Here is a 22,028-nt window from a genome sequence, read left to right as displayed (position 1 = left end):
GTTACTGAATACCTGCACACCCCCTTCCAAATGTCCCCTCCTATCGAACCCTTCTCCTCTGCAGAGACTATAGAAACAATCAGTCGCCTAAACCCCAAGAAAGCAGCAGGACACGACCTAATAGGCAATAGAGCAATCAAGGAACTTCCCACAAAAGGGATAGCACTCATCACATCGATTTTTAATGCTATCCTTCGCCTGGAACACTATCCTAAGGCCTGGAAAATCTCATTGATTACCCTCATCCCTAAACCCGGTAAACCGATATACGAAACCTGCTCCTATCGCCCAATCAGTCTTTTACCTACCCTGTCCAAACTATTCGAGAAGATGCTCACGAACCGACTCCTTCCAATCCTAGAGAACTTGAAAACACTCCCAGATCACCAATTCGGCTTCCGAAAACATCATTCTACAGTAGAGCAAATCCACCGCTTAACTCATACGATCAGCCAAACACTCGAAAAGAAAAAATATTGCTCAGCGGTTTTCCTAGACATCCAACAGGCATTCGACAAAGTATGGCATGAAGGGCTACTATACAAACTTAAAAAGATCCTACCCCACCCCTACTACTCCATCCTGAAATCTTACCTAACCAAGAGACAATTCATGGTTAAATGCCTAGACGCCACTTCCGCAACATTCCCAATAGAAGCCGGCATACCCCAAGGTAGTGTCCTCGGACCCCTACTGTACTCCATCTACACTGCCGACCTACCTATATCAAACGATATAACAATAGCGACATTTGCAGACGACACAGCGCTATTAGCTACCCACGCAGACCCGGTAATAGCCTCATCCACTCTCCAGCGAAGTCTCGACTCCATGGAAAAGTGGTTTCACAAATGGGGCTTCAAAGTCAACGAAAAGAAATCCTCACATGTAACCTTCACGCTCCGAAAACAAACCTGCCCCCAGGTCACCATCAACAATGCAACAGTTCCTAGCAGGGACACAGTCCGATACCTGGGCATGACCCTGGACAGGAGACTAACGTGGAAGACACACATCTCAGATAAAAGGAAGCAACTAAAGGACAAACTAAAAAAACTCTATTGGCTCACGGGCCGACGCTCCAAACTAAATATACAGAATAAAATTACCCTCTACAAGACCGTAATAAAACCTGTCTGGACCTACGGAATCCAACTATGGGGAACAGCAAGTAACTCCAACATTGAAATACTCCAACGCTTTCAATCGAAAACGCTAAGATCCCTAATTGACGCACCTTGGTATGTAACCAATGAAACAATACACCACGACCTCAAGATACCCACCGTCAAAGAGGAAATAGCAAAATATAGCGACAGATATAGCAAAAGAATCAACAAACACCGAAACCCCCTAATCACTGGACTACTCGATACGACGGACCAGATTCGCAGGCTGAAGAGGCACTACCCGCTAGACCTAAGCGTTAGATTCATTTAATTATCCAAATTAAGCATATGCACTTACTTATAATACTTATAAATTATACCTATCTATAATAAGAATTAACTTATTGTAAATAAACAGCCATGTCACTGCGCCACGCCAGAAAAATTACTGAAAATTCTCAACGCGAGAATTGATTGTAATTTCAACAAATAAATAAAAAAAAAGGTTTGCAAGCTACTCAGGTTCGTGTCACGACCGGCATACTTCAAATCCAATGGATTGACGATGGAGATAAAGATGTGGCGGCACTCGGCGACAATGTATATCGCTGAAGTGCCTAATGAACCATCAACATCCCAACGGTCCTTCCACCGAAGGTTCTAGAAGAAAGAGCACGTGGCAACGGTCGCGGACGCCTAGCAAATGAATGGACGTTGGGGATGTGAGGGATGACAAAAGAAAGTAATCGGATCCGATCGAAAGTCAAATCATAAGAGTCTCAGTCTTAAAAAGTCACACCTAGAGTTCGGAAGTGGATTGTAAAGTGGATTGTTGTTAGAAAAAAAAATAAAGTTTTCCTTTTTTATTTTTCACCTCAAATTTTTTTATTTTGTTATTTTTGCGTGACATTCGCGTGGCACGAAGATATTTTACTCGACAACTATATCGTGAATTACACAGTCACTTATAAAATAGAATCTAACCGTCACGCGACACATACGAGATAAATCGCATATTCGTGCGTTTGTACGTGCATGCGCGTTCCACCAGGCTGCGGTCACGCACCAAATTGTGTAATCCTTCTTTCCATTTTTTCTCCTTCTCGTCCACTCCTTCTCTATTTGCTCGTTCTATCGGATGCTCCTTGTGTTAATTGATGTGGGTTTGGGATTGATAATTAATCGATTCACACAGATTCGATTTTCTCCATATTTTCTTCGCCTCGTACAACACATCTTAACACACAGGATACACTTGGCCATTAACACGTGGTCGACTTCTAAGACAAAAGAGCGTCGCTAGAGGTCGTACCAACTCAGCTTGTAGTAACTAGCGATCATACCAACCTAACTTTTCTCAACACCTTGTTAGACAAAATCACAAGTAGAAAACGTTAAATCGCATACGTGGTAATATTATACATATACACTACCAAACAAAATATCCAGAAACTTGCTTATTCTTTAATTCAAGATATATTTTAATTCTAAAATTACAGATAAATCAAATTATGATCGTTTACCTTTATAATCACCTTAACTACGTATGTAAGAATAGACTTATAAGATTATATAAGATACAATGGAGTACAATAGAATATATAAGAACATTATGGCACAATGATATTAATTTTTAAAATGTGATATGTAGTATCGTAGTAAAGCTGGTGTTTGTAATTGTCAAACCTTCTAGAATCATCTTGTTACTTTGTAAACTTCTTATCTTTAGATTTCTGGATTTTTGAATCATAAGTCAGATTAAGAAGGATCTTCTAAACTGATAGAAAGATTTCTAATGTTGATACAGTTAGTACTATTTAAATAGCAAATATGTGCAGTAGAATACATATTAAATAGTAACATATATTATTGCTATATTCCCTTCAATAACCAACCTAAATTCATATTTTACCAATCCCATAAAAAGATAGTAAATACTGCTTTTAATTAATTTATCATTCAACAACACTTATACGAAAATTCGCATCATAAATATATAAACGCACGTCGTCCGCGTAACGTTACGATAATTGCAATTTCGTGTCAATGCTATCAGCAGTATCGACTCATACATAGTCACGAATAAACTTTTATCATCAATTTTTTCAAGAATTAGTTCGATTGAATCACCATGAACTCTGCTAACCAGTGAAATTTTGCCACATTTCTGACTGTGCGCATAAGTGGACTCGTTATTCGGAAGGTGAAGAATTTAAAAATTAAACGACTGTGTCACAAAGTTTAAATATTATTGAGAATGATTGTACGATGGCAGCTATTGGTATCGTTATCTGATAGTATTGTGAGTTTAAAAGTGCTTGTTGAATTTTATACGCATTGAATGAATAAAATGGGTTTTGTAGGGATTTTCTTGGAATATACTTATTCAATATTTAATATGTTGCAGAAATTATAGTTTTGGAAACATTACTTTCGAGGTTTTTCTTTTTGAAGATTACTAACTAATCTTAAAACTAGAACCTTATGAATAAAAATTGCGAGAGAGATTTTACCTTAAAAAAAAGTTTGTTATTCCAACAATTTTACAACCTAGGAAAAGAATAATGCCTAATTGAGATGTTTAAAAAATGAATAATGGTGAACACTTGGTAATTGAAATTACTTTCATTTTTCGAAAGCAAGAGTGTTTCTTAACAAAATCAGAGAGGCCTTAATTCATATATTAATTGTCCCTTTCCTATCGCAATTCACATTACGTTTGGTACTACTTTTAATACTACTAATAATACTTTAATAATAATGTATACATTTAATACTACTTCATCTTCCAAGTATTAGCGCGATATCCTGAAGCCAGCTACAATGCTGGCGAAATGTCGGAAATCTTTTTCCTTTGGACACAGATCTGTCCAGGGAGCTTCAAACTGTCTTAGCTAAAGTAATATTTAAATGTAACAGTGCCATGTGATAATATAGGCTGCAAAAGCATAGAGACAGAGTTGTTCAAATTTCGAAATTCGTCGATTTACTCATTATTATTTGTTAGTTGCTATTGGTTTCTGTTTCTCTCAATTGATTTCTATTTTACGTAAAATTTTATAGTTTTACCTTGTATATTAATACTTATGTATATATACTTACAATACATGTGTACATATATACAAGAGATTGTAATAAGTTTTTAGCATATTATTAAATTATTTTAAATTAGTCATTCCTGATTATCCTATTGATGCGAGGGCATTTGAAGCATGATATTGAGAACTGAAATAAAGTGAATTGATTTTAACTTATAAAAAGTACTGAGGCATTGAAAAACTTACTGGCGTTGCTTACTTAAAATATCTTACCACGTGCTTTATTGTAATCAGCATAAACAGGACACTAACCACTAATATATCATGCACTTTTTATAATAAATCAAATCAATATTGCGTTAATAGGCACAAAACAGAGCATCTTTTACTGATTACTTAACATATATTGAAATCGAAATATCACAATATTACAAAGAATTTTTGTGAGAATCGATTCTGGAACTTGTAGTGCTAGTAGCAATCTTCAGATGATACGTTTGTTATTACCGCGGTATAGGTTATGTTATGATTTAAAAATTCAAAGAAACGACAAAATGAATATTGTCAGCAGACAGTGGACTCGAATTTTTAAGACAGATATAATGCATAATCAATTTTGTATTCTTGGAAGAGCCCTTGCTTACAAAAGTGCTTTTTCTCTTGATAAGCTATATCCCACAAGCAATTTAAAACTGTTCACGCCAACCTTTGTAAGTTTATTATAATTTATTAACGTACTAGAATCTACTATTTTGTACATTTTATTTTGTTGATTTCACGTACGAAATGTCTTAATTATTTATTCAAATCCTTGTTTGGAATATTTTCTATATTTATGTTTAAAATAAAATTAACATGTATCTTTAACTGAACAATTTTTAAAAATTATCTTATACATTATGAAATATAAAGGCTTATGATTAAGAATTATTTCTATAATTGCATAATATTCTCAGGTTCCTGATGATCCAAATGCTAAATTTGATGGCTATATACCAATTAAAGAACTTGATATCACCTATAGTCGTAGCAGTGGTGCTGGAGGACAGCATGTAAATCGCACAAATAGTAAAGTAGATCTAAGGTTGCATGTAGAAAGTGCTACGTGGCTAGCAGAGAGTATTAGAAATAAATTATTGGAACAGGTTTGTAATTTTTCACAACTACAAACAAATTTTACAGCTATAAGTATTAATTTCACATAAGAAAGGTTTTAAATAATGATATCATTACAGTATAAAAATAAATTATCTAAAGAGGGTTACTTAATAATCAAGTCAGAGTTAACAAGATCTCAACAATTAAATTTAGCTGATGCTCTTCAAAAATTGAGAGAAATAATATGGGAAGTGGCAAAACCACCATCAGAAATACCTCCTGAAACTTTGGAAATGAAAAGAAAACAGCATCTTCGAGCAGCAAGACAAAGGCTTTTTGAAAAACGAAGACGTTCTGAAATCAAACAATCTAGAGGAGCTCCTACTATGGACTTTTAATCTTCTTTATGTTATATATTGTACATAGAACAATATACTTTTCAATAAATGAGATATGATACAAAATGTGTAATCATAAAATATATGTACGTATTATTGTAACAGTAATGATTTTGAATATTAGATGGTGGCTTTCTTAATTTTTATTAATTTGACTTTTATTAATTTTTATTAATTTCTTTAAATCTATATTTAATCGACATTAGAAAAAAACAATTCAATTAATTAATAATTGTCATTCTGATGTAAATATTGAATGCCAATATGTACCATTATTCGTATGTACATATGTAAATAAGTATTACATTACATAAACTTGGAATTCTTTTAAAAAATTGATATATTACGATTTAGTTACTATAATTTCAATTAAATTTTTTAATTTGATATGTATTGGTTACAACAGAAGTAGAAAACATGTATGAATCAAAATTTCGAGTAATATTTTCAAAGGCCTTCTTTTGAGCCTATGATTCAAAGAAAAATAATACACTTACATATACAATGTATGAAACTCTGTTTCCTTGACAACGTGCTCAACGTAAATCAAAACATAACGTGGAAAGTGGACGAAAAGTATTGAGATTTATTTAAAACTTGCCTTTCGAAGAAAAATGTCATTTCGTGACTTGAGAAGTACATAACAACCTTTTTTAAATAGATGTTACAATATAACGTATGCTTCTACGATAATTATATTTATTTTTTTGATAGATTTTACAGAAATGATGCGAGTCCTTGGTTATCCTAGATTAATTTCTGTTGGAAATTTTCGACTGCCAAATTTTCCACTGGTTGCTGAAATTCTTGTTTGGCTACTCAAAAGATTTGACCCACATGCGGATGTATCTAGCGAGCATAATACCGAAGAAGAGCGTATTTCATTAATACGTGCAGTTGCTGAATTTATGGTAATAAAACATGCAGTTTTCAATTTTTTTTGTTTTATATTTGATATTTAGTTTTATATGAAAATAAAATGTTTCATTGAATTTTATAATTTATATTTTTGACATCTATGTTTATTTCTTCATTATTATTTAATTTTTAAGCATGCATAGAAAAGATACTTAATTTAGTTTGTAATTTTAATTTTAAGTTTCTCCGGAAGTATCAACGTCTTATTAACGAAATTATAAAAAAATAAAAATAGCAAATTAATATTTTTTAGTATTATAATATAAGTATTATAATATATTTAGTATTATAATATTAGTATTTTTTAATGAATTAATATTGTGCTGTTTATACTATGTTGTTTTTATATTTTTATACTGAAATTTATCATTGTCAAATGATTTTAATACAGGCTTTAAAAACAAATGTCAAATTAAATACAAAAAAATTATACCAAGCTGATGGTTATGCTGTAAAAGAGTTACTAAAAGTAGCCACATTACTATATGATGCACAAAATAATAGTATTAATAACAGTATAATGTCTGATGATAATTTTAGTACAGTTAGTTTTGACATTTCCAATAAAGTAAATGAATTGAAATCAACTAGGCAGTTAGCCAGTCAGTTGACAGTTACTGGTGCATCACTTTTTGACTTATTAGGTCGTGAAGTTGATCTCAGAGAGATTCGTAATTCAAAAGTTGCTAGACAATTTGACATCACAGAAATTGAGATGGCCTTGAAAAGTGTTATAGAAAATGTACATAAAGAAATTGATGATACCAAAAAACAAATTGAGAACGTTAAGGTATTACCACGTTGTCATTTTATTCTTGGAACGTTAAAATATTCTTTAGTAATTTCTCTAATCTCTAAATGTTCTGTTATAATTTCTGTAATGATTAAAGGATACAGAGCAAAGTTTGGATACAAGAATCGAAAGACGACGTGCAGAGCTTGATAGAAACCAAAAGAGATTGCAAACATTAAGAAAGGTACGCCCAGCTTTCATGGAGGAATTTGAGAAACTTGAAGTTGAATTAAGAGTTTTATATAACGATTACATTCAAAAATTTCGTTATCTTGCATATCTTGAGCATCTGTATGAAGATGCAGCTAAGACAGAACAAGAAAGATTTGAAAGACGGTACATACATAAATAATAAAAATTAATACTTACTATGCAGAAAACATAATATAATGTTTTCCAACTCATAATAGGCAAGAAGCAACACGGAAACAATTAGAAAAAATGAGGTCAGAAGACGCTAACTTTGAAAGTATAATGGAAGGAAATGATTCCATATTACCTATTAATCTTCAAGAGCCTCCGCCTCCTCTCGCTGATACAGAAAAACAAAATACCGAGAAAACAACACCAAGTAGTCGATTGAAATCAGGTAAAAATATAGTGCAGTTTTCTTCTCAACATTTTTAAGAGCTTGTTATAATATGTAATAACTTTAACAAAATTAATATAATAGCTATTAAAACATGTATAATAACTATTAAAACTTCTCAACATTTTTAAGAGCTTGTTATAATATGTAATAACTTTAACAAAATTAATATAATAGCTATTAAAACATGTTTATAATACAATAGCTGGTCGATCATCAAGAACACAAATATCACAGCGTCGTATTTATGGAAGTATGTCTGGACGTCAGAGAGGAACTATTCAAGAATCAAATGACAGTGGTGGCTCGCTAGATAGTGACAGTGACTTGTTAATCGATGGTGATCTCGATGACGATGATGATGATGATATTCTAGACTCTGTAGGAGGACCAGAAATTGGGAATTTTGATTTAAAGGTTGGACAAGAAAAACGAGCCGTTAGTAAGCTAGATCATTCGGATGAGGATTTTTAACGATTACAAAAAACAATTACAAAAATTTCAAAATATACCGTCCATGTAATTATCGATCTCTATACGCATATTTTTACAATAACTGTAAATAGGTGTCAATAAAAGGTAATATATTATTAGTCGTCGTGATCGAATAATTTTGACGGTGGTAAAAAATACTTAAGATATATATATATATATATATATATATATATATATATATATATACACACAATTATTGTATATATATGACATACGCGTGTTAAATAATTTGAAATTCAATTATTCATATAATTGTACATGTACTCCAGACTTATATTTACGAAATATATTTTCAAGGGAATCAAAATACATATTGTCGTCGTATAATATTTATTAACTTTCTCAACATGATCAAACGGCATGTTGATTGTGGCTTAGCACCGATCACATGTACGTATTCACCTATCCTACATGTTGTGTACGTAAATGTATGTACACTTCAGTGTATACACATATATACATAAATGTATGTGCGCGTAAAAAATGTGACATTATGAAAGAAATAGAAACAGTTTGCAATATTCATTGTCATAACGCTCAAATCTGTAGTCTCTTATCTCTAGCTGACCGTAATACTTCCTCCTTTGTTACATCCATTCTGAGTACAATTAATAATCACATTTTTCTTGAAATGTAGCTCCTATTATGTAACAACGTTTCCTGAAATCACTTTAAAGGGCTGATAAAAACTATTCACGAGGCAGTTCGACAACAAATAAAATTGTAAAACGCAACTAATAAAACGCAACTAATATTAATCCATGATAAAAGACGGACGAATTCTTCCTAGAACTGAAACGTTCTTCGTAGTGTCAATAACCGATCGGATATAAATCGACTATGTTTAAACGGCATTTTAAAAACATTTCGCATTCTACGCGTTTACTATCAGATTAAATACTAGATGTTCTAGATACATATTATACATACATAAACTACGACTATAAGTATTGATCCTATGGATATGCGTACGTTTTTCTTTATACGTTGTGCGGATTTATAGGTGTCAAAAAAAGGAAAGAGAAACGTATCAACAAGACAACAATGTAATATCAGATATCTTACATTATAGCCGATAATGTAGACCGTAAACATAGGCCCTGCTTGGTAACTTCTACATTCCTATTACTATGTAGGTAGTCGGTTTCATGCAGCTCGGCTTCGTTCGAACGAAAAGGAAACTCGTACATAAATATAATACCGTATAAAATCGTGAAAGAAGCACCATAGCGTAAGAGATACAGGATCGCTCGGGAAAGTCATTCGTCATGTAAGTATTTTCCCGATCGATCATGAGTCTTCCTCACGTAGAAAAATATTATTCGTCAGCTTTCGAATGAGCATCGCGCCTTTCAGAATGCTACCGGCTACCACACTTCATTTCATCATTTGGCTCATTGTTAAACAGGCACCGTTCTCCGTGTTTCCAAAACGAGATTTATCAGGCGTGGACCGCGAAAGGTAGAAAAAACGTGTTATGGTACTCCATAAATCCCGAATTTCTCTGCAATTCTCTTCTCTCAGTCGAAACTGGATTTCGCTGGAGGAAAACTACGGGCCACCGTAGTTATAGAAATAGGTTCTTGCTACCTTTGGGGTACCAGTAAAATTACTAATATCCCAAAGAGTATCGATAATAGTCTTTCGCTACCTGACCGATTTTAACACGGGGCTTGCTTTTATCCGCGGCGTCATCGCCGGCACTGGTTCTAACTTTGGTAACGAACAATCGGTGCTTAGGTCTGTCCAGATTTTGCCAACGTTTTCGGCCAGTCTATCCTTGTACTTGTAGGCCGTTCTATCGACTACCGATTGAGTCTTTATACAATCATCACCGCCGAATTCGCAAACCCGATAATGATGCAAAATTGCGGCGTCCGATGGAACGTTCAAAGTTCCATGCCCCGGAATAAATTCCCAGACAAAATGATTACCAGCTTCCACAATGTCTTGCGGCTTGCAAATATACTTCGAGCGTTGCTTGTGCGGATGCAGTTTTGTTCTACGTCTGGTTTTCTTCAGAGTAATCAAACCTGCCTCTATGGGAGTTCGACTGGCCATCACGAAAGGATCGTCCACCCACTGCAGATAGAAGAATGCGTTTTGAAAAGAATACGCTCCGGTGGATTTTGTATTTGTACGACTGCTCATCCATCTAAAATATAACATTTTTATTTTATTTTTATATTAATTGAAAAATATAGTGATTCTTATCGATATTCGAATACCATGATATTCGAGAAATTATTGCTTTATATGCCTATATATAACAATGTCGCTAAAGTATCATTTTTTAATATATTACATTTACATTTTTTAATATATTAAAATACTTATTGCAGTTAGTAGAAACATAAAATGTAAACATTAAATAATGACGTCATTTAAGATTGCAAAAGAATGTCAACTAATGAGTAAATTACATGAATTTTATATAAAATATGTACATATACAATATTATAATGTACGTATCTAGGATAAAATTTATACATATAAATTTGAATTTGATATGTTTGAAGTATCTCCATATTATTAAAAAAAGCAATTGAGTCAATTAGATTATTATGACAAATATATAGAGCAATAATCTCTCGTCTCTAAATCGGGGTACACGGATATCGATGAGTCGTGTATAAGACTTTGTATCAGAAAATATCGTAAAACTACTGTAAAATAAAATATTGAAAATATTATAGATATATTTGGTTGTAATATAAAGGCCGTTATATAGTGCTGTCGGTTATTAATTTATCTGCATATTTCATTAAAATCAATATGATCTGAGAGTTTGAAGAACTTTGTCTTGTAATAATTTTAATGCTTTAATTTCCCTGAAACAGAGTGTTTTTTTTTCAATGCAAATATTCCTACATATTTCATACGAGTCATAATTTACAGATGTGAATATTGTGTTTGAATGGCAGAAACACACACACAATATTTTTTATGAAAGTGAAAAACGAATCTTTACATCAATCTGTTTTTATATTAATAACTATTTTTTTTGTAATTAAATATTTCCCTCTTAGATTTCTCCATTTAAGTTTAATTTAGTTTATTTAAAAAGTTTTATATGTGTTTCAATTTTATTCTAAAAAGTATCTGTAAGGGACGAAGAAAATATGTAATATGATGCTGTAACAAAAGATCATGCATACTAATCAAAACTTTTTCATGTCTTGTTTGAGTTTGAGATACTCTTTAGAAACATATAGTTGAGTCGAAACTGACCAGAAGAACGCAGTTAGTTGTATAAAATTACATTTAATTCCGATCGTATGTTAATTAATCATTGTTCAAAATTTTAGTATTTTAGTTTTAAACATCTGGCACATTCACACATTACGTATAAAGAAATTAAATAACCACAAGTTTAATTATAACAAATTAACAAATTTTCACCTAATGAGATCAATGATCGTGTCGTTGTGCCTCGGTATAATGAACTCGTCGAGGTCCACCAACGCTACATATTCGTATTTGTACATAGATCGATAAAGGCAATCGTTCAGGGCAGCGAACAGTCCCTCCGTGCGAATTTCTCGCTGCGAAATCATGTCCAAATGATGCCAAGGTAACACGGTCACGAGACCTTTAGCTTCGTAGTACTTAAGAGCACATCCAGCCTCCGTGCCAACCGTATCGTTGTATAGAGTCACATGGCTAGCGCCAAGCAGTCTATATAACTCAATGAACTCTATTAGCTGTAACACCTAGAAAATTTACACTCATTAACATTTTTACTGTCACGACTAAAAGTAACATGTTTTTTCTACTTATTTCTTTCTTTTCTTTACTTTAATTTAATCATCGTAAAATTCAGTTATTGTCCACATGAATGCTTGTACATCTCATTCAGTTAAACCCTGTATATTTACAATTTACATATTGCTATATGTAGTTTAAATATAAATGAATTCACCGTTTCTATTAAGCGCTGTAAACTCTAAAAGCATTTGAAATTTCATGCAAGATTTACTTTATAATAGATAACTGTCCAGAAACCTACTCGTACATTTACGAATTCTGATTAAGATTAATGAAGTTGTTTGACTTCAAAATTGCGTTCGTATGAGTGTGTGTCAAGTTCCTTAACACATTTGCTACCAGCGTAATATATACAGTGAAGATTAATTTAGATTTAACTTTAACCTACACAACCTAATAAACGAGCATGTAACCGACACGTTTTGTAAAATAAGATAATACCAGATACGGATTTGTATTAAACTTATACTGTATTATTAAATATATTATACAAACGCATAAGGACTAAATGATCTATAGTGAACACTTTGCTCTAAGTTACTATATTAATGAACACGTAAATGCGTTAATGTGAAATCCTTTGCATTCAAATAAGCTGACTTTGTTTGAGTATCTATTGAAAAACGAATAGCTAAAATGGTATAAGTATACCATTAGAGTGGACTCGATTTGAGGAGCCAATATCAACAAGCACGTAATTAGAGAAAATATTATATTATTTAGCAACTATTGTTCTTTTCATGTTAAAGAATAGTTAAGGTGTGTTTAATTTTACCTGCACGTTGTAAAGTATCTTAGTCGAGCAAAATAACAGGTTCACATTGGCAAATGGTATTTACATACTTGAATGCAGGTGATTCGAAATCGAAAGATTTGATTAATAAGAATCAACGTAGAAACCTAAAAGGATATATCAAATCAAGCAGATAATGGATTTACATCGGTAAACTGGTTTAAAGTTGGTTAAATTTAAATCGTTTGAATAAGGTAATCTGACTAATCTGAACAAATTTAACAGTATACTATCTTGCTTTCTATCGCCTTGACAGTGGCAGCATTCTCGACATGAATATTTTATTTATCAGGTAACGATTATGTACATACACCGATTGTGTGCTCGCATTATGGCAATGAAGTAGTTATTCTATAGCTGGCAGCCGAATTGTACTATCCATATGATAATGAAAAGATAATAGATATCGATTCTTAATTACACACTCTTATGTATTCAGTATCACCTTCTTCTATTATTTTTATTGTTATCAGTTAGGGATTCACATGCGTAGACGTTCTTTCAATATCTAGTATACCTGCATTATGAGTATTCGACAATTAAAATTTAATGATAAAAATAAAATATAATGTAATATAACAATAATTTCACCAATTTTATCACTTTAGCTACTCTCGTAGTTTGAGCAAATTTTTTATTTCTTTTTTATTTTCCATGCGCACAATACTGTGAAAAGATTTTCGGCCAGACAGATTTTTCAATTATATTCTAACAGTGATATTTAAACAAGTTTTAACATATTATACATTAGTGCACTGTTATACATGTATGTATGCACTGGCTCACGAAAATATTTGAACGCTACCTACCTTTTTCAAGTTTCCAGAATATCATTCAACAGTTTTTATTGTTTGTTACTTTAATTTCTTTAAGCAAAGCAAAATTTAAACAAAGATATAAATAAAATAAGAAACTACTTGAAATTACCGATCGAAAACGATCCAGTATACAGATAGAACGTTAAAATATCGTTTTTAGATTATAGAACGAAGAATCTATCTGATCAAGAGCTTTCGTACATCATTCTATGTATATTGGATCGCAGGACATAAAATACCGATCGATCAATCGATTTTTTGAAAATCTAGATTACTATTATTTACTATTATATCATTTATTATTATATTATTAATTAATCTAAATTTTCCAAAAGTCGTATTAAAATACTTTAGGTGTGCGACAATTACTGCTAGCCCAATACATAAGTTGTTAGTTAAGTGAACGATAGGCTTAATTCATACGTCTATATTCTATCGGCTAAGCACGCTTTTGTCGTGACTCGACGCCATCAACTTCTAATAGAGAGTAATTACCATCTACAACGAAATAAAGAAGGCAGCTCTTCAAGTAAAAGTTAAACAGTCAGATTACGATAGAGTCTCGTTCGATGAAACGATCTTGTCATTTGCATAAGGCAGACTGCATAGACTGGTCCAGTAGGTTAACTCGTTAACCGTGGGAGATGATTTGATTTGTCACTGGGATTTCTAGTATCTTGGATATAACTATTCCTGTATTTGTGGGTCTTATATTCTTTACCATTCCTATTAGAAACAAATTATATCATATTCATATTTCCAACAACTGAAATCGACTAGAATTAATTTCTCTTTATTGACTTTTAAACAAAGATTTGAGGATTGAGAAGAATGAACGTATTGCACGAGTAGGCTTTATTGCGACTTTGATCCTTTAGCTTCTCTTTGGTACCTGTCACTTTGTATTTATACTATGTACCGTCCATAGCTGTAGTTGCAGTAGATACTTATTCTGATTAAACTATCATTCGAATACAAATAAACAGATAAAAGAACAAATAAAGAAATAAATAGATTCTTACGAATAGATTGTGGATATTCATGTAAATTCATACTTTATTTTTAGATCGTCGTCAGAACACACATCTCACTACTCACTATAATTCTACCCCAATTGTAAGCCTTTCTTACGCACAAATCACTTAAGCCGAATTATGTTAAGCTGCAGTCGTTTTATTCCTTGAATTCGGTTTGAAGGTTTTCGATTAGAAAACTAAGGGTTCCCTTGGTAAAGTTGCAAATTATTGCAAGTCTCAAACATAACTCAGCACGGAAATCATCACAGTTTGAACACGTTGATCGTAACGCTGGTTATAATTGGTTTACGTTACTAAATCTTTCAGAATGATTAAAATAAATTCCATAAGCTAACAAATTTTCAACAATCAGAACGATTTCGATAACATTGTTAGAAGAAGTTGCCAAATTTTCTGATGTAGCGTATTTCGCTGTATGGCATCTGCAAGACTGAAGTATACAAAATTTGCGTGACAATCAACGGGTCAAGTGAATTCTCAACATGTACCTTTCGAACTTACTCTGTCGTAATCGTAATGTAGTGGTTTCACGCAAACGGCCAACAGTTCCTTGTCCTTCGTCCTAGTCTCGGGCCGATTCTGTACGAGGATACGATTCGTCGGTGCTGCTTTGAGCCTGGCTACAACGCTCACGGTTTCCGGTACTCTATCAGACGTAGGCGAATCTTTCGGTAGCGGGCAAATCACAAAGCAGGCACTGTACTTCAAGTTCCAATTTTCTCTGATCACCTATCAAAACGATCACGATAACCACTTTAGCTTTATCGAAGAGCATGCTGCGTGCTTGCGTCAACGAGCTTTCTCCCGGGAAAACGGAAATTACAAGCAACGAGCAAGTCGAAGTGTGTTGCCTCTAATTTATCCAACATATGGGGTGGGTAAAAACTGGTTCGAGACACTAAGAAAGAAAAGGATGAATATTATGCAAAGTAACGTAAAGCGTCAGCTTCTACCTGCATGCTACGGTATTTTACTTTTATGGAAGTTAATTTCTCTAGCTTTTCTCAATTCTTTTTATTTTGAACTTTTATGATACTTCAACTGATTATGACAGATTTAACAAAAAATATTTCGAACAACAGATGTAAAAAGAGATTTCAAAAGTGTCATTTTTTAAATACAAAATGACAGTCACTTTGTATTTTTTATATAGCACGATATACTTTCCTGATCGTATTCGGGTGGATTTAGAGATGTAATAAATAAGCTACTTTTTGATCAAATAGATTTTATATACAAGTATAACATTTGACGCGTTCTTTCAAAAGGAAGCGAACGAGCTTACTGTTTAACCTAATACACAGCGCTCTTTAAACAATATAAAAATTGTTCTCCTTTTACATCAGTAAATTCTTCCCCCGATACCAATAAATTTCCACTGGAAACATTATTTCGTTGAATTATCTGAGCCGGGATAAAAATATCGTGCTGACTGATTTGCGGACCATGCTATGTATATTTTGTTCTATTTGTTTTGTAATAATTGATCTTGTTCCAAAGGCAACGTTATAGACGTTACAGTTTATTTTCCATTTTCTTCATTTGCTTAACGCACCTTCACTTTAGCAGCTACCGTTACGGAAGTTGTTACGTTGCCTCCGTTCTTTGGTCGATACCAAAGTCTACACCAAACGCGCTCTGGTCCTCTTGTCTTTGTTGCGCTTATTATGCGAACCATTCCTTGATTTTTACCTGTTGGTGTGCTCGTGCCACCAACCCTGTTATCGAAGTACGCTGAGTATACAAAGAATTTGAATCTGAGAATTGAAAAAAGAAATATCATCCTTTTAAAATCAGATCAACTCGTGCTATATACAATTACATTGGCTCGCGAAAGTATGTGTCGTATAAAGCATTTTGAAATCTTATTAGCATTGTAAAAAAAATTTACACGACTGCCATGACTATATCGATCAAATTTAAAACCAGCCTGAAAATGTATATATATAGAAGTTATTACAAAATATTTACTATAAAAATATATTCAATAAAAAATTGGAATAGCATGAATAGCAGTCATCTTAAGTATATAAGTGTTAAATATAGTTCCACTGAATATTAAGGCTTATTCATATAATAAATAATTGACTATTTAAATACTTTTATAATTTCCACGAAATTTGCACTAAATTTGTTATAGTTTCTATACATATTTTCAGATTTGTTTCAAAATTTATTGATAATAATCACTAGTGTTTGAGAACTCTCGTGAGCCACTGCATGTAACAGTAAATTAGTATAATTACGCATAATACTCTATAATATATCGCAATCTATCGCACGGAATCGTGAAATGTTATGGGAGAAATAAGATTATCATGAAATTTATTATTGTGAAACGTGTAACAGGGAAAGCAATAAAGAAAAATAAAGAGAATGTGCAAGAGTAACTACTTCCTCTGTCCTAATTTCCTCTAGTTTCCTTTACTCAACAACTTTTTTAAATATAATTTCAAGACTTCTCATGCCAGAACTGAATTCAATTTTATAGTAAAATATATGATGAATAGGGGATCTTACGAAAAATTCAGCCACGTATAAAAAGGTGACCTAAAAACACTCTCGTCTCGACTATTTAGGCCGTGATTATACAAAAGAGCGTTAAGCGGCATAGCGACAGAGCGACCGAAAATAAATTTATAGGTTTGATCAATTTTCTGTCGCTCAGCCGTCATTTGTTTTATGACTCTACCGCTTACCGCTTATCGCTCTTCTGTACAATCACGACTTTACACGTAAAGAATTTTCGCGAACGTTGGAAGTTTCTCGGGGCAATAGTCGAGTCGCGATAGTAGTGGAAGGGTCAGCTGTATCGGTGCGTTGGCCCAAAAGGGTTAACAGCGAGGTACGCTGTGCGGAATTGATCTTAAACATTCTCGAAAGCTCGGAATTAACAACGAAACTAGCGAAATGGAGGCAATAGAAATGGAGAAACGACTAGTGGAGTTGCGAGAAACAGCAGTAGGGGATATCGCGGAAACAGGAGTGAAGCTAAGTAATTTGGAAAATCAGCTGAAGACTATAGAAATTACGACGGAAATAAGGGAGAAAAAACAGAAACTATGAAAGGAATAGACATGAGGATGGAAAGAAAGGATCTCGAAGAGGAAGTAGAAGAGTTTTTAAGAAGCAAACTGGAAGTTAGCGCGGAGGTTGTACGAGCAAGAGAGATAGGAGATGATAGAGTGATTCAAGCAAGAACAAAAGAGTGACAAGACAGAATCAAAATAATGGAAAATAAGAAGAAACTGGGAGATAAGAAAATACGTGCATATAGGAAGTGATAAAACAAAGATAAAGAGAAACATACAAAGCAAAGTAGTAAAAATAGCAAAATGTCGAAAATAAGAAGAAATGGAACAAATGGAATTGGACGGAAAACTTAAAGGGCGAAAAATTTTACGCAGAAGACGAAGAAAAGCTTTCGTTTAGGCCGACTAGGGAGATACAAATTCAACCACGGATAGAAAAGGATAAAGAAAGGTAAGAAAATATAAAAACGTAACAGGGCAAATCAAAAGAATAAGAAAAACACGAGAAAGTAAACCTGTAAATATTATCCTGCCAGGTGGCTGGATTTGTCAAAAGGATCGAAGATTTCTGGAATTACGTAAATAAATCCGATATGGTAAACCTTCCTGAAACAGGATTCAAAGAAACAGATTGGGAAGAAGTGGAACATAGGTTAACAGAAGTTTAGGTGACACGGCGTACAAAAGAAGATAAAATGAAAATAGAAGTGACAGCAATAGGTGGAATGTTCACAGGAATAAAGCGACAGATCGGAAAAGCGCAAACAAGGTAGAACGATCCATCCAACAATGATGGAATTCGCACATAACAAATCTGACGAAAGGAGATCATTAGAAGATTTAGAAGAGTTGACGGAAGATAGAAATTGATAACTCAATTGGAAGCGACTTCGATGCAAGAATCGAAAAGAAAGGAGAACTCTTTTGGGATGGACAAGAAAATACAAAACTAAGACGATTCAAGGATAAGACGGATAATAAACAAGGAGAACACTTACTGCGGATTGTAGAAAAAGAAACGAATGGGATATAATAAATGGAAACAAAACAGGTAATACAACGAGTGAATGGACATTTGACAGAGAAAACAGCTACTTGATAATAGACTAGGGAATAATAAATATAGCCACGTGGAATAAAGTAGAAAGGATAGAAGTAAGAACAAGAATTGGGTCAGATCATCGGCCGTCAGAAATAGAAATCGCAGCCGACATTGCAGAACTAAGGACATGGTAGAAGAGGAGACAGAGATAGAGGTAGACAATTGGAATGAAGAAGGGATACAGATTTACGAGGAAGCACAAGAAAAAAAGGAAATTTTGAAAACGACGTAGTGCAGGGAGCAATGCCCGGACTCACAGGGAAGATGAAAAAGGCAATCAACAAACAGAAGATCGAGAAGCGTGATAAAATCCAGGAAACAGGATGATGATGGGATGAAGAATGCAGGCTTAGTAGAAAAAAGATAAATAAAGCGGTAATGTGGAAACAGGATAAGATAAACGAAGTCAAATACAGAGAGGAGAAACAAAGACACGGCAAGCTACGTAAAGAAAAGGCAGAAGGAGCAGGAAAACAAGAACAGAAGAAAACAATAAAAGTAATGGAAATTAAGTACCAGGAAGAAATAGAGACGTATGTATATACAAGAAAGAAAAAAAGAGGTGAAATTCCCGGAAAAGTATAGAATTATCAGAATAGAAACATCGTTTCATGCATATGGTAGGAGCAGAAGATACGTATGGATAAAGAAAATACGAGTGGATAAAGAAGAAGAAAGCGGAACTGAAGAGAAATAGGAAGAAATCGAGAGTGGTTATCGGTAAACTCGGTAAAGAAGAAAGCAACAGGAGGAACATTGAAAAGCGAGGCCTGCGTGTTCGCAGCAGAGAAAATCAAAGAAAGATTTAAGGAAATTATCAATAAAGTATGGAAAGGAGAAGTATCGTCTGAAGGTTCGATGAGACTTTTCTATTGTGAGAAAGACGTTAAAAATTATGGGGGGATAACGTTAATGGACAGCGGATGTCAAATTTACTGTATTCGATATTAGAAAGTAGATTAAGGAAATAAATCGAAGTAGAAATATTTCAAGTATTGCCGGATCCACAAGTTGGATTCCGAGAAGATAGAAGCTGCATAGACAACATATTCATACTGAAAACCGCATTAGCAAAAAGAATTAAGATAAAAAGAAGCGTGCTATGTATATGTTCAGCAAACTTGAAGATACGGTAAACAGGAAAAAACTGTGGCAGAACATGAGAGGTAAAAGAATGGATCTAACGTTAGCGAAAAGAATCGAAGAAATCTATAAAGAAGCAAAAAATAGAGTACAGGTGGGAAAATTCAAGGACAGGAGCGTTCTGGATCAGAAAAGGCCTAAGATAAGACTGCTGCTTAAGCTCGCTATTGTTTGCAATATTTATATCGGAGATAGACGACTACTTGAAAAGAACACAAGAAGAAAAAACTATTGTAGGAACGAAGAAAATATTCATCCTCGCGTATGCAGATCATCCAGCAGTCATGATGATAACTCGGAAGGAAGTGGAAAATATATTGAAGTATCTAGAGATATTTTTTGATAGAAAGGAATCGGAATTGAATTCGAATAAATCGACGATCATAATGTTCAGAAAATACGCAGAAATGGATTTGGAAGTGTAAAGAAAGCGAAAAAGTGGTAAAAGACGTGTGTAGAAAAGCGACAGTAGCAATGGCGCGGATCCGGAGAATCGGAGAAAGAAAATTTGCCGATGACTTCTGTGCGAGAATGTTAATGTTTAATGAGATGATCAAAAGTATTCTGATATACGGAGCGGGTATCTGAGGCTATAAGGAAAGGGAAGAGATGGAAGTAGTGCAGGAAAGATATATCAAATGAATACTAAGGTTAAACAGGTGCCCTCCAGGGTATCTAATAAGAGAGGAAAAGCAAATAAGAAAAATATGTATAGAAATGGAAGACAGAGTTGTAGAATATGAAAAAGAAATTAAAAGTAGCTGCGAAAACTCCCTGTTGAAAGAATACACGAGAGAGATGGGCCAAGTCAACTGGATCGAAACGAAATGAGGCAAGGAAAGAGATGAGTTTCTGAGAGATGTTGGAATGAGCAGATCGAAAAGTGAAGGCACCAATACTTTTTCTGTTCTCTTGGATGAATTTCTTAAACGAAGACATTTTAAACGAAGGGAAGTAAGGCAATCATCTGATGATCGTGAATCCGAAATTTACTTAATCAAATAGAGAGTGTCTGAAAGCGTAAAAATTTTGAAAACACTGAAACTAAACTAATAGGAGCCTGTCACAATCTTACTTTTAATAATATGAGTTCAACGAATGAACTCATTCTGTATATTATTATTACATTCAATCACTATTGAATGAACCTTATTCAGAAAATTATTTTCTTTCTTTTAGTACATTTTTGAATAAAACTACACCTTTTGAATTTTTTAATTTAGATATTTTACTTTTTACTTTTAATCTTTAACTGTCATCTGATTATAATATACACTGAAACACATTGGAAGACAAAGATTTTTTCAGATTTTATCTTAGCTACCTGGACAATTACTTCCGATAAAAAGATTTCCAATTTTTTTTAAATTAAGAGAAACGTGAAAGAGAATGTGAAAAAGTGGAAAAATAATAATTACATGTTTTTACATTATATCATTAAATAAAGGCTCAAGTATGGGGTGTGGTAATACCACATATAAAATATTTTGCGAGACATCAATGAATCTTGAAGCGGAATTTCTTGTATTAGACTTTCCATCGAGAAGGGGAACGTCAAAGTTATATTGTAATTCACGGTAACCTTCATTATATGCAAATGAGAGGCCAAAAACGAAAGAAAAATATGAAGACATAATGGATCTACTATGTTATATTTCACCGATTCATCGCGAATACCTAAAATTTCCAAAACAGGAAATGTTGTTATTGAAGGAGAAGATTATTAATAATTAATTACGCAAGATTACAATATACGTAACATAAGCAAATAAACCTGTTTGCTTTTAACTTGTTCCTTTGATAAAATAAATTATTTTTTACCATCATCATTTTCAATGAAAAAGTATTAGTCAATTAATAAAAAAGGAAACTGATTTCGTTTATTTGTATTATCGAT

General features: G+C 33.2%; 3 protein-coding genes across 5 annotated transcripts in view; 2 read left to right on the top strand and 1 right to left on the bottom strand.

The window, feature by feature from the left end:
• The first annotated feature begins 4,612 nt into the window (after positions 1-4,612).
• On the top strand, positions 4,613-5,724 carry LOC117233769 (peptidyl-tRNA hydrolase ICT1, mitochondrial-like). Its single transcript, XM_033494332.1, has 3 exons — positions 4,613-4,857; positions 5,104-5,292; positions 5,383-5,724. The coding sequence occupies exons 1-3, from the start codon at positions 4,636-4,638 to the stop codon at positions 5,641-5,643; spliced, it is 672 nt and encodes a 223-aa protein (XP_033350223.1). The 5' UTR covers positions 4,613-4,635; the 3' UTR covers positions 5,644-5,724.
• Positions 5,647-8,575, top strand: LOC117233768 (clusterin-associated protein 1). 2 transcript variants are annotated; one of them, XM_033494331.1, is made up of 6 exons: positions 5,647-5,729; positions 6,358-6,554; positions 6,953-7,351; positions 7,452-7,690; positions 7,765-7,943; positions 8,149-8,575. In XM_033494331.1, the coding sequence occupies exons 2-6, from the start codon at positions 6,369-6,371 to the stop codon at positions 8,415-8,417; spliced, it is 1,272 nt and encodes a 423-aa protein (XP_033350222.1). In that variant the 5' UTR covers positions 5,647-5,729; positions 6,358-6,368; the 3' UTR covers positions 8,418-8,575. The 2 variants fall into 2 exon arrangements, with proteins under 2 accessions (XP_033350222.1, XP_033350221.1); XM_033494330.1 differs by lacking the exon at positions 5,647-5,729 and adding an exon at positions 5,807-6,279.
• Positions 8,576-8,751: 176 nt separating this feature from the next.
• The window catches only part of LOC117233767, a 167,100-nt gene continuing 153,823 nt past the window's right edge, over positions 8,752-22,028 (bottom strand). For both annotated transcript variants that reach the window (XM_033494328.1, XM_033494329.1), the window contains 4 exons: positions 16,410-16,611; positions 15,356-15,583; positions 11,841-12,151; positions 8,752-10,593 (listed from right to left, as the gene is read on the bottom strand). In XM_033494328.1, the coding sequence (XP_033350219.1) occupies positions 10,086-10,593; positions 11,841-12,151; positions 15,356-15,583; positions 16,410-16,611 (1,249 nt within the window). In that variant the 3' untranslated portion in view covers positions 8,752-10,085. The remainder of the gene's footprint in view (positions 10,594-11,840; positions 12,152-15,355; positions 15,584-16,409; positions 16,612-22,028) is intronic.

Source organism: Bombus vosnesenskii, unplaced genomic scaffold (assembly GCF_011952255.1).
Source record: "Bombus vosnesenskii isolate JDL3184/JDL3185 unplaced genomic scaffold, Bvos_JDL3184-5_v1.1 scf7180000013299, whole genome shotgun sequence".
Taxonomy (NCBI): domain Eukaryota; kingdom Metazoa; phylum Arthropoda; class Insecta; order Hymenoptera; family Apidae; genus Bombus; species Bombus vosnesenskii.
The sequence above is the reverse complement of the archived record's forward strand: the minus strand, read 5'-3'. Positions and strand labels throughout refer to the sequence as shown.

Excerpts from the sequence above, each read along its gene's own strand:
- LOC117233769 (XM_033494332.1), top strand. The coding sequence starts at position 4,636 with ATGATACGTTTGTTATTACCGCGGTATAGGTTATGTTATGATTTAAAA. Across the intron at positions 4,858-5,103 it reads AACTGTTCACGCCAACCTTT|GTTCCTGATGATCCAAATGC; the intron begins GTAAGTTTATTA and ends TAATATTCTCAG. Across the intron at positions 5,293-5,382 it reads GAAATAAATTATTGGAACAG|TATAAAAATAAATTATCTAA; the intron begins GTTTGTAATTTT and ends ATATCATTACAG.
- LOC117233768 (XM_033494330.1), top strand. The coding sequence starts at position 6,258 with ATGTCATTTCGTGACTTGAGAA. Across the intron at positions 6,280-6,357 it reads GTCATTTCGTGACTTGAGAA|ATTTTACAGAAATGATGCGA; the intron begins GTACATAACAAC and ends TTTTTTTGATAG. Across the intron at positions 7,691-7,764 it reads CAAGAAAGATTTGAAAGACG|GCAAGAAGCAACACGGAAAC; the intron begins GTACATACATAA and ends AACTCATAATAG.